This window comes from Fukomys damarensis, unplaced genomic scaffold (genome assembly GCF_012274545.1).
Source record: "Fukomys damarensis isolate Sample0158 unplaced genomic scaffold, DMR_v1.0_HiC HiC_scaffold_39, whole genome shotgun sequence".
NCBI classification, from domain to species: Eukaryota; Metazoa; Chordata; class Mammalia; order Rodentia; family Bathyergidae; genus Fukomys; species Fukomys damarensis.
The window spans coordinates 127,404,308-127,415,296 of record NW_022900951.1 but is presented as its reverse complement, the minus strand read 5'-3'; the positions used below and the strand labels follow the sequence as shown (position 1 = coordinate 127,415,296).

At 60.5% G+C, this 10,989-nt stretch overlaps 2 protein-coding genes across 6 annotated transcripts in view; one reads left to right on the top strand and one right to left on the bottom strand.

The window, feature by feature from the left end:
- Nucleotides 1-8,656, top strand: part of Arhgap4 (Rho GTPase activating protein 4) — a gene marked incomplete at its 5' end in the record, with an annotated part of 12,404 nt that extends 3,748 nt beyond the window's left edge. The window contains 19 exons of the mRNA XM_010628052.2: nt 8-106; nt 188-250; nt 341-541; nt 1,218-1,346; nt 1,422-1,643; nt 4,088-4,189; nt 4,262-4,453; nt 4,541-4,625; nt 4,737-4,764; nt 4,965-5,067; nt 5,933-5,993; nt 6,065-6,142; nt 6,219-6,353; nt 6,508-6,613; nt 6,703-6,936; nt 7,023-7,096; nt 7,173-7,344; nt 7,685-7,784; nt 8,414-8,656. Coding sequence (XP_010626354.1) covers nt 8-106; nt 188-250; nt 341-541; nt 1,218-1,346; nt 1,422-1,643; nt 4,088-4,189; nt 4,262-4,453; nt 4,541-4,625; nt 4,737-4,764; nt 4,965-5,067; nt 5,933-5,993; nt 6,065-6,142; nt 6,219-6,353; nt 6,508-6,613; nt 6,703-6,936; nt 7,023-7,096; nt 7,173-7,344; nt 7,685-7,784; nt 8,414-8,638 — 2,409 coding nt within the window. The remainder of the gene's footprint in view (nt 1-7; nt 107-187; nt 251-340; nt 542-1,217; nt 1,347-1,421; nt 1,644-4,087; nt 4,190-4,261; nt 4,454-4,540; nt 4,626-4,736; nt 4,765-4,964; nt 5,068-5,932; nt 5,994-6,064; nt 6,143-6,218; nt 6,354-6,507; nt 6,614-6,702; nt 6,937-7,022; nt 7,097-7,172; nt 7,345-7,684; nt 7,785-8,413) is intronic.
- Nucleotides 4,364-10,989, bottom strand: part of Avpr2 (arginine vasopressin receptor 2) — a 7,448-nt gene continuing 822 nt past the window's right edge. For 2 of the 5 annotated variants that reach the window (XM_010628040.2, XM_033760222.1), the window contains 3 exons: nt 10,653-10,803; nt 9,569-10,438; nt 9,189-9,482 (listed from right to left, as the gene is read on the bottom strand). In XM_010628040.2, the coding sequence (XP_010626342.1) occupies nt 9,277-9,482; nt 9,569-10,438; nt 10,653-10,677 (1,101 nt within the window). In that variant the 5' untranslated portion in view covers nt 10,678-10,803 and the 3' untranslated portion in view covers nt 9,189-9,276. Of the gene's footprint in view, nt 4,583-6,274; nt 6,348-9,188; nt 9,483-9,568; nt 10,439-10,652; nt 10,804-10,925 lie in introns of those variants that run through there. The other 3 variants (XM_010628038.2, XM_010628037.1, XM_010628035.2) reach the window with 3 other exon arrangements.

Genomic DNA, 10,989 nt, shown 5'->3' with positions numbered 1-10,989 from the left:
GCGGCAGCAGAGCCGGGACAGTGCGGCCCTCGGCGAGCTGCTGGGGGGATCCCTGGCACAGCGGCTGAGCCGCATCGGCGAGGACGTGGGGCGCATCACCAAGAAGGTACGCGTGTGCCGGCCCGGAGGGCTGAGTGGGTTCCTAAGGCCAGGACAGCTGCTGAGGTGGCTTCGCCCTCCCCTCTAGAGCAAGGATCTGGGGGAGCAGTTGCAGGAGGACCTCCTGGAAGTGGTCTCGGAGCTGCAGGCAGTGAGTACAACCAGAGCACACGCACACAACGGTGGACTGTGGGCCGGGCTCTGTGGAGGGGCGAGGCTCAGGCAACCCGATCCACCACAGGCCAGGAAGACATACCAGGTGTACCGCGCAGAGAGCGCCAGTGCAGAGCTCAAGCTCCGGGAAGCAGAGCGGCAGGAGGAGAAGAGGGTGGGCCGGAGCGCCCCCACCACGACCGCCACCATCACCGGCCCCACCAGCACCACTGAGGCTGGGCCACTGCGCAAGAGCTCGGTCAAGAAGGGGGGGCGGCTGGTGGAGAAGGTGGGCCTGCTGCACGTCCCCGAGCCAGGACAATGCCACTGGATGCGGGGGTTACATCCAGGGGGCTCCAGGGGCTAAGAGACAGAAGGGGGAGAGTTGTGGGGCCCAGGATGGCCTCATGCTGTCTCCCCCATGCTCCAAGCTGGTGGTACCTCAGGAGGAAAGGTTGAGGGACTCGTGAGGAAGAAGGGCAGTCAGAATGGCCCTGAAGAGAGGATGAAGGGAGGAGTGTTGGACGTGGGAGCACACACCTGTCATCCCAGCCCTCGGGAGGCTGAGGCAGGAGGATTGCTATGAGTTCAGGGCCAGCCTGGACTGCATAGTGAGACTCTGTCTCAAAAAAACCAAAGAAAGAATGGAGAGGGGAGGCAACCCAGGCTGGAAGCAGCAGTTAGGGTTCTACCCAGGCTGCAGAGTCTTCCCACCTGGTCCCTGCCTCCATCGAGGGGTGCACATGTACCTTTTGTCAAATAGCTAGTTTTGTGTCGCCTCCTCCGCCAAGGGAAGGGTATCCAGTGGCAGGTGTCCAGTCCAGGTTACGGGGGCCGGCAGGTGGGGGAGGGCAGCACCAGGACTTGGGGCCCATGTGGAGTTGGATGGGCCTGTGGGACGTCACCATGGGGTGGGGTCACCTGCCGGTGAGTGGTGACCCCAGCGGCCTGGGTGTCCTGAGCAGCGCCAGGCCAAGTTCCTGGAGCACAGACTCAAGTGCACCAAGGCGCGCAATGAGTACCTGCTCAGCCTGGCCAGTGTCAATGCGGCGGTCAGCAACTACTACCTGCGCGATGCCCTGGACCTCATAGACGTGAGTCGGTGGGGCCCGGCTAGGCTGGGGGCGCGCAACGCACGCCCACTGAGCCTCTGCGCTTCTTGTCCCCAGTGCTGCGACACCGGCTTCCACCTGGCCCTGGGGCAGGCGCTGCGGAGCTTTACGGCTGCTGAGAGCCGCAGCCAGGCCTCCCACATGCAGGGCCTGGGCAGCTTGGAGGAGGCGCTGGAGGCCCTGGACCCTCCAGGGGACAAGACCAAGGTGCTCGAGGTGCATGCGGCAGCCTTCTGCCCCCCCCTGCGCTTTGACTTCCAGCCCCATGAGGGCGATGAGGTGAGGGTCACACCCCCCGCCTTTGCTCCGTCCCCACCCTGCAGGCCCCAGACACTCCCACTTTCATTGTGGCCAAGCACAGGGTGTTAGCTGTTGGCCCAGGCTGGGGGTGGGGTGGTGAGGTGGTGGGGGTGGTGTTTCACCACAAGTTTGAGGCCAGCCTGGGCTCCGTGGCAAGACTATATCTCAAAAAACTCCCAAAACAAAAGAAAAACAGAAAGATTTTCCTATACCAACCTGGGAGGAGAGAAACCATTGAGCAGTGATTTTTAATTAGGCACCCTTGTTCTTGTGTCCTGAGCTCTCCCCACCTCACTGTAAATGCTACAGGAGTCTGTGTCCTGCTGCTCTCTCCCACCTGCCGCTGGGCAGCCAGGTACCTGTCTGCCTAGAATCTGTGTCCTGAGCTTCATTTCCATTTCACTTTCTTTCAGGAATCCTTGTTGTTAGATACTGGTCCTTGTGGTTGACTAATTTCCTTCTTCCCATTTCCCTTCTCCACGCCTTTCCATTCTGCTTTCTCAAAGATTTGTTTAATGATCTCTCCCAACCCCATGTGAAGTTAAACACAAATTAGAGCCAGATAGGCTGTGCGCACCTGCCATCCCAGCACTCAGAAGGCTGAGGCAGGAGAATCCCAAGCTTAAGGGTAGCCTGGGCAACTTAGCGAGACCCTGCCTTAAAAGAAAATTGGAGAAAGGACTGGAGTGTAGTTCGGTGGTGCTGTACTTCTCTAGCATGCACAAGCCCCAGGTTCCATCCACAGCACCACACAACAATGACAGAAAACCAAGGTCCAGGGACGAGGTTCTTGCTTTCATATGGCATCAGATGTGCCAGGAGTGTGGACTCGTTTCTGTCCCCTCATGGTCCCGGAGTGGCCTCATCCAACTCTGAACTAAAGGGACCGGGCCAGCCCCAGTGTCAGCTGTGACGAGTGTCCCCGAGCCTGTCCCTGGTGGTGGGTCCTTCCTGGAGAGGAGTGGCCAGTCTTGTGCTGACTGTGTGGGCTTAGGGAGAGCCAGTGCCAATACTCCCTTGGGTTTAGGGAGGCCTTACTGGAAAGATAAGATAAGCAGGTATGATGGCAACTGTGAGTTCCAGCCCAGCCTGGACTACATAAGGAGACCCTGTCTCAAACAAAAACCAAGGCAAAGCAAAGCGAAGCAAATAATCAAATTTAAAAACCCCACTCAAGGGCTGGGGATTTAGCTCAGTGATTCTGCCGCCTGCCTTGCAAGTGGAAGGTCCCAAGTTTGATCCCCTGTACCAAAAAAAAAAAAAAAAAAAAAGCAAAACCCAACTCAAATAAAGACAGGTTAAGTTTACCATGCCAACCGCTTTCAGGTACACATTCAGTGGCACTGAGCACAGTGATGGTGCTGTACGTCCATCACCACCATCCCTGTCTGGAACACTGAAGTCCCCACGCCTCTCCCCCACCCTCCACCACCATGACGGCCTGTGGCACCCTCACAGAAGGGCCCTTGTAGACGTGCATTAGACAGAATTTGTCCTTCACACCTTGGGTCATCCATGTTATAGGCTGAGTCAGGACTCTCTCTTCTCTCCTGCTGTCTCCCATCACTTAGGCTGAGGCTTGGGAAAGAGAGACGGGGAGCGCCCAGCTTCTTGCAGATAAGCTGCATCTTCACTTCTTTTTTTAATTTGGAGTTTTGTGGGTTTTTTTTTTTTTTGACAGGATCTTGCTGTGTAGCACAGGTTGGCCTTGAAGTAGGGAGCCCAGGCTGGCCTGGAACTCACAGTGGTCCTCCTGCCTCGGCCTCCCGAGGGCTGGGATAACGGGTGCGCCACCATGCCTAGCTATCTCTCAGTTTTCTCACTGTAATGCCAGAGTTTTCTGGATGTTCAGATGATTACATGTCTTTTTGGCACTGGTTGTCACCCCAACCCACATTCATGACTCATCCAGGTACAGGAAGGGAGTTGCTGGCTTCCTGAAGTGCTCTCTTCTGTAGCCTGTGCACCCACAGGGTAGGCGACTGTCGCTCTGCCCTCTGTATCCCCCAGAGCCTTTCTTCTGTCTCAGGCCCAGCTCCCCTGGCCACTTGGTAATAGACAACTAATTGAGGTGTAACATATACAATCAATCCATAAAAATATATAATCGAAGCTGAACTTAGTCGCAATAGCTGTCATCCCAGCACTCTGGGAGGCTGAGGCAGGAAGATGGCAGGTTGGAGCCCAGACTGGGCATTGTAGCGACTCAGTGAGACCCTGCCCCACAATAAGAAAAAGGCAGGGGATGGAGCTCAGTGCAGAGGCCCTGGGTTCAGTCCCCAGTACAATTCAACGGTCTTGGTATATTCACAAATATTGTAAGCGTCACCCAGACAGGAGCCATCCCTGGCATCTGCTCCTGTGCCCGGATTGTTCCCCTTTGGGGGCTGAGTAATGTCCCATTGGGAGCATTGTCCCTGCAGGTGGCCGAGATCCAGCTGGAGCTGGAACTGCAGGATGAGATTGTGCCCAGGGCCCAGAACATCCGGAGCCGCCTGGACCGGCAGACCATCGAGACAGAAGAGGTGTGGAGGAGGGACTGGGCCAGGTGGGGACCAGGACCCAGAGCCTTGCCACCACCTCCCTGTGCCCCCCAGGTGAACAAGACACTGAAGGCGACGCTGCAGGCCCTGCTGGAGTTGGTGGCATCAGATGACAGGGATGTGCCTGACTCCTTCCAGGCCAGCCCGTCTACAGAGTCCCTCAAGTCCACGGGCTCGGACTCAGGTGGGCGGCAGGCGGGCCGGAAACGGGGCCAGCAGCAGGAGACTGAGATCTTCTACATCACGGTGGGCATGGTGGGCGTGGTGGGTGGCGGGCGGGCTGGGAGCACGGGAGCCACATCTGAAATTCAGGGCTCTTCTCGGGCTCCCCAGAAGCTACAGGAGTATCTGAGTGGACGCAGCATCCTCGCCAAGCTGCAGGCCAAGCACGAGAAGCTGCAGGAGGCCATAGGGCGAGGTGCGCCAACCCTCCCTGCCCCAGCAGGCCTTGTGTGTGGTGGGGACAGCCATGCGCCTCAGCCCCTCACTGGCCCCATGAGACAGGCCACCGACACTTTCTCCTCCCCAGGCAACAAGGAGCAGCAGGAGACGTCATGGTGAGCGCCCTGTCTCTCTTCCTGGGGCTCAGCTCTGTGCCCAGTGCGCTGGGGCCTCTGTGGAGCACAGAAAAACCCACAGCGAGACACCGTCTTGTCTTAAAACAAATAACCTGGAAGGGGTAGGCCTGGCCTGGCAGGTGTGGGGGACCCGCCATCCTCCATGCCCCATCCCTCGAGCCGGGTCCCTTTCCCCACAGGACCCAGTACTCACAGAGAAAACTCCAGAAGAGCCGCCACCCACGCCCCAGCTCGCAGTATAACCAGAGACTCTTTGGCGGCGACATGGAGAAGTTCATCCAGGTACTTGCGTGGCCCACCCTCCACAGTGTCCCTTCCATGCTTTCTCAGTTGTGGCCAAGCAGCCGCCTGACCCCATGTCCTCTGTCCCTGCTGGAGGTCAACTGTGCCCCCACCCCCCACTCTTCAGGCCTCTGCCCGGAGTCCTGCCCCAGGTCCCACTTCTGGCTTGTGTGTGTCTATGAGATCCTAGACAGTGAAATACAGAAAGCCAGAGAGATCCAAAAGCCTGGTGTTAGGGACACCCCTGTCATTCCAGCATTCAGAGGCGGGAAGGTCGAAAGTTCAAGCACTGTTGTCGGGCACCTTTGCAATGTCGTGAGACCCTGTCTCCAAATTCAAAAAGGGTAGGGATGTTACTCAGTGCAAAAGCCCTAGGTTCCATCCCCAGCTCCACAAAAGTACAGGAGGGGGGATCCAAAAAGAAAAAATGATCTTGTCATTTGCAACGATGTGATTCTGTACATAAAGCATTCAAAAGAATCAGACTCTAAATGAACGAATTTGAGTTTGCAATGTTACTTGACTCAAGGTCAGCTTCCGAATTTTGATTGCATTTTTACATTCCAGCAACAAACAATTTGCAAATAAAATGGAAGGCACTACCTAAAATAGCATCAGAAATACCAGACACTTAATGCCGGGTGTGGTGGCACATGCCTGTAGGCCTGTAGTTCCAGCACTCGGGAGGCTGAGGCAGGAGGATCACCGTGAGTTCCAGGTCAGCCTGGGCTCCACAGTGAGTTCAAGGCCAACCTGTACTACATAGTGAGACCCTGCTTCAAACTACCAACCAACCAAACAAAAAATGGCAAAGTGGCACCATTTGCATCCCCGTGAAGTGGCGCCCTGCCTGTCCCGTCCCTAGAGCTCCGGCCAACCTGTGCCCCTGGTGGTGGAGAGTTGTGTCCGCTTCATCAACCTCAATGGTAAGCCACTCCTCCCCTGGCGCCCCATCCTGGGGAGGGGACCTTGCCGCCCAGCCCCGTGTCCTCCGCAGGCCTCCAGCACGAGGGCATCTTCCGGGTGTCTGGTGCCCAGCCCCGGATCACGGAGATCCGAGACGCCTTTGAGAGAGGTGGGAATGGAGAGGCGGGAGGGTAGCGAGGGCCAGTGGGCTTGGCTGGCCCTCACCACCCGTCCTGTACCCACAGGGGAGGACCCTCTGGTTGAGGGCTGCACAGCCCATGACCTGGACTCGGTGGCCGGCGTGCTCAAGCTCTACTTCCGCAGCCTCACTCCCCCGCTCTTCCCAGAGGACTTGGTTATGGAGCTGCTGGCATCTGCGGGTGAGGGGGTGTGGAGCTGCTGGGGCAGGTGATGGTGGCGTGGGCCACACTCATGTGCGCGTGTGCATGCTCTCTCTCTGTCTCTGTCTCTGTCTCTCTTCCCCGTCTGTCCCTTTCTGTCTGTCTCTCTCTCCCTCGGGGATCCTGGCCGCAGAGACCGAGGCTGTGGCCGAGCGCGTGCAGCCCGTGGGCAGCCTGCTGGCGCGGCTCTCTGGCCCGGTGTTGGTGGTGCTGCGCTATCTCTTCACCTTCCTCAATCAGTGAGTGCTGTGGCGTGGGGGTGGGGGCAGGCGGGGGGCTTGGGTGTTCGAGGGAGTGCCACCCACCTGCCCTTGATGTGTCCCCTCAGCCTGGCCCAGTACAGTGATGAGAACATGATGGACCCCTACAACCTGGCCGTGTGCTTTGGGCCCACGCTGCTGCCTGTGCCCAGTGGGCAGGACCCAGTGGCCCTGCAGGGCCGCGTCAACCAGCTGGTGCAGACCCTCATCCTGCAGCCTGAGCAGGTCTTCCCTGCCCCAGCCACGCTGCCTGGCCCAGTCTATGAGAAGTGCATGGCGCCACCCGCCGCTGGCTGCCTGGGGTACGCTTCCTCTGCAGGGCTGCAGCTCCAGGGGCCTGGGGTCTGGGTGAGGAGGCGCCCTCACCCCATTCCTGCTCTCGCCTCAGGGACACACACTTGGACAGCCTCTCAGTGGGTGCTGAGCCGGAGCTGGAAGGCGCCACCTCGGCCCAGGAGGATGGTGAGGGCTGGCAGGGCTCCCCCTTGCCCCACTCCCGCTGCCCATGCTGCCCACCTGCACCCTCTCTCCTCTGCAGACCTGGAGGCGGTGGCCTGCTTTGGGTACACGGGCCGCACAGCACAGGAGCTGAGCTTCCAGCGCGGGGATGTGCTGAGGCTTCACACGCGCGCCTCGAGTGACTGGTGGCGTGGGGAGCATGGTGGCATCTGCGGGCTCATCCCACACAAGTACATCACGCTGCCCGAGGGGTGAGCGAGGCCATCCAGGCTCGGGGGTACACAAGGCCACCTCAAGGTGCTCAGCCCTGGGGTGCTGCTCCCCCTCAGGAGGGACCAGCCACCCAGGGGCGGCCCAGAGGTGACGGGATGAGACAGCTCCTGTTCCTCAGGCAGCAGGCAGGGCAGTCAGATGAGGGACACAGGAGGGATGGAGCCGGGCCTGACTGACCTCTGGCACAGGCTCAGAGGAGCTTGCAAGCCCTGGGGCCACCTTCTTTCCTTGGCCAGCCCTGGGGTGGGAGGAGCTGCTGCTGCCACAGCTTGGGAACTTCCCAGGGTCCCCATCAGAGTCACTGTCCCTGCCCTGCAGGCTGGAGCCAAGTACCCCATCTGAGACCATGGGCCCCACTGGCCACAGACGACCCTGCTTGGTGCCACCCTCCCTGGAGCGACATGTGGAGGTAGATAAGGTCAGGCATGGTCCCTGCGTCCCCTCACCAAGCCAGCTGTCCCCTTCTCTGGGGAGGCTACAGCCTGCTTTCCATGGCCGCGGCCCAGGGTTCCCACACCCAGGACAGGGGCACAGAGCAGGGATGAGTCCAGGCTCTAGGCTGGCACAGGGTGGTGAAAGTGAGGCTAAATGACAGGCAGTGACGTGGCAGGTGCTTGGCACACCAGGGAAGATGAGAGAGACAGATGGCAGAGAGGTGGGAGGGGAGACCGGCTGGGGGAGTGGTGAACGGCATGGCCTGGGGACTCCCTCTGCCCCTGTGGGGAGCGAAGCCTTGGGGATAGTTATGTAGTCTGAGAAAGAGCATGCTGGTGTCCCCAGTATAGCCCAGTGCCCTGGCCTAGAGACACAGGACTGGGAGCCTGGCATCCAAGCGCAGAGACCTGGGAGTCTCCAGCGTGCTGGTGGCCCTAGAGACCATGGATGGAGAGCATGGGATGGGGAGGCCCAGGGCCCAGCTAGCCAGACCCCACTTCAAGGCCACACCTAGGAACTGCTGTCCTCAGAAGAGGCACATGGACAGGAGGGACAGCAGGGCAGAGTGGGGCAGCGCCATGACCGACACCTCTATGCCTGTCCTTCCACCAGGCTGTGACACAGAACATGGACTCAGTGTTCAAGGAGCTCTTGGGAAAGGCCACCATGCGCCAGGCGACAGCCACTAGCCCTGGACCACACAGCCCAAAGCCCCCAGTCAGTGGCGGTGGCAGTGTGCCCGGCAGGAGCAAAGGCTTTGCCCGCGGGCCCGTGGGGCCAGCTTTCCCCTCTACTTTGCATCTGCAGGGCCCAGACTTGGCTCCCAAGCCACACTGAGGGAGGGGATCTGGGGGCTCTTCCCTTCTCCCCAGGGCCTGGCTCCACCTGGGGCTGGCCAGTGTCCGTGGGTGATGAGGACCTGTGCGACTCATAAAGCCCTGTGCACCATTTCCTGAGTGGCTGCTGTCTGTATCAGGTGCTGGCGGAGGCCAGGTGGGTCCCCTGCCAGGGGCTGTGCATCGGGAACTATGCCATTTGGGGAACTGCACCTCGGAGGCCTTGATGGCCTGCACTGTGGTCAGGGGCCTGGCACGCATGTGCTCTTTGTATGTGTGTGGTACCCTGCTCCAGGGACACACCTTGTGGTGTGGAAAATGAGCTGTGACTTTAATAAGGGATAGAGAGAAGAGAGGGTCTAGAGAGGTATAGACAGGGAGGTCCTCCCTGTCTGGCTCCTGCAAACCTCCGTGTCACCTGGGGGCATTTGCCCTTGTCACCTGCCACCCAAGACCCCGTCCGTCCCCACACCCTGCACGAAGGACCTGACCTAAGGGACCCCTCACAGTCTTGGAGCCCTGAGTCCTCCTTGTGCCGTTGGGGACAGTAAGGCTAAAGGGGGCTCGCCCAGGGCCACACCGTGTGGCAGTGACAAGCGCCTGGAGCCAGCCCCTGGAAGTCTGGCGCCCACCTGCTCCTCAGGAGGACGATTCCTTGGCCAGGGAGGAGCTGGCAGTGGCACAGGATTCATCTTGGGGCCCCAGGCCGTGTGGAGTGCGGCTCCGGGAGCAGCAGAGCAGGCCACGCAGCTCCGACGACACGCTGCTGCTGAAGGATGCATAGATCCAGGGGTTGGTGCAACTGTTGAGGCTGGCCAGCAGCATGAGCAGCACGAAGGGGGGCCCTGCAGGGTGGGACAGCCCCGCTGGGGTCATGGTGCCCACTGTGGATGGCCATGCCCAAGCAGCCCCCTCGGATGGCCGCACACACTTTCCTGAGGTGCCTCAGGGTCCCACGCTGCCCAGAGCTGCACGAGGAAAAAGGGTGCCCAGCAGAGCACGTAGACGATCACTATCACCAGTGTCATCCTCACGGTCTTGGCCATGGCTGCTGACACGCGCGCTCCTTCTCTGGCACTGCCCGACCTGTGCCCTCTGCGGCGCCCCCTCTTGGATGGCTCAGGCACCAGGCTGGCATGGATCTCTCGAAAGATGAGAACTTGACAGGCAGCGATGCCCAGGGCCGGTGCCACGAACACCATCAGGGTTATCCAGGTAACATAGGCACGGAGGCCCCAGGGCTCTGTGAAGCGCGCCCAGCAGTCGAAGACCCCACTGCCATCCCCCACGTCACGCTGGGCAAAGATGAATAGCTGCGGCAGGCTGAGAAGCAGTGAAAAGGCCCAGGCCACCAGCACTGGCCGGTTCCAGTGAGCCCCGCCCCTGTGGCGGTAGGCCAGCATGGGGCGGCAGATGGCGCGGTGACGGTCTAGCGTCATGGCTAGGATCATGTAGGAGGAGGCGTACATGCCCACCATCTGCAGGTACTTGACAGCCCGGCATAGGGCATCAGGCCCTCGGAAGCGGTCAGTGGCGTCCCAGGCCAGCTGGGGCAGCACTTGAAACAGAGCCACCGCCAGGTCAGCCAGGCACAAGTGGCCGATGAAGATGTGCATGGGCGCCCAGCGTCCATGCCGGCTCCGCCGGGCCAGGGCCCCCAGCACCAGGCCATTGCCCATGGCCACGGCCACAAAGACAGTAGAAAGCAGGGCCAGCTCGGCCCGGGCTAGCAGTGGGTCCCGGGCGTCTGGGGGCTGCTTCTGGCTGCTGTTGCTGGGCAGGGAGAGGGGCCCAGGCACCGCTGGGCAAGGGAGAGGCCAGGTTAGTGAGGGGGCCAGGCAGAGGGCCCCTGGCCCAAGCAGTCAATCTTGCCAACACCCTGACCCACTTCCGGCTCCCGGCAGTGGGGATCCTCTGAGGAAGCCCGGACTGGAGCAGGTGGAGGCTGCCCTTCCCTCCCCCCCGCGACAGCCCCCACAGGAGGGGACAGGGCCAGCCAGCTCATTGCACCTTACCGGAGGTGGTGGTCACCAAGAGCATGGCGGGGCAGTCACAGGTGTCCTCAGCGCCTGGTGACACAGCGTAGCCTCCCTTGAGGGTCTTGGCGCAGGGTGCAGGCCCCTGTCAGGATGTGCGTGTGGGACGGGGTCCAACCTGGGTCCAGTTCTGGGCAGAGTAGATGAAGGGGTTTGGGGACGTCCAGGTAGTACAGGGCACCTGGACTGGCCAGAGGTTGGGGACCAGGCAGGAGGGGCCAGGTGTGCACCCAGGCCCTAGAAGCTGCTTACCTGGCTGAGCTCCCGGCTCCTGGGCAGTGGGGCGGCAGTGTGAAGGTGGCCCAGGTGCCTGCTG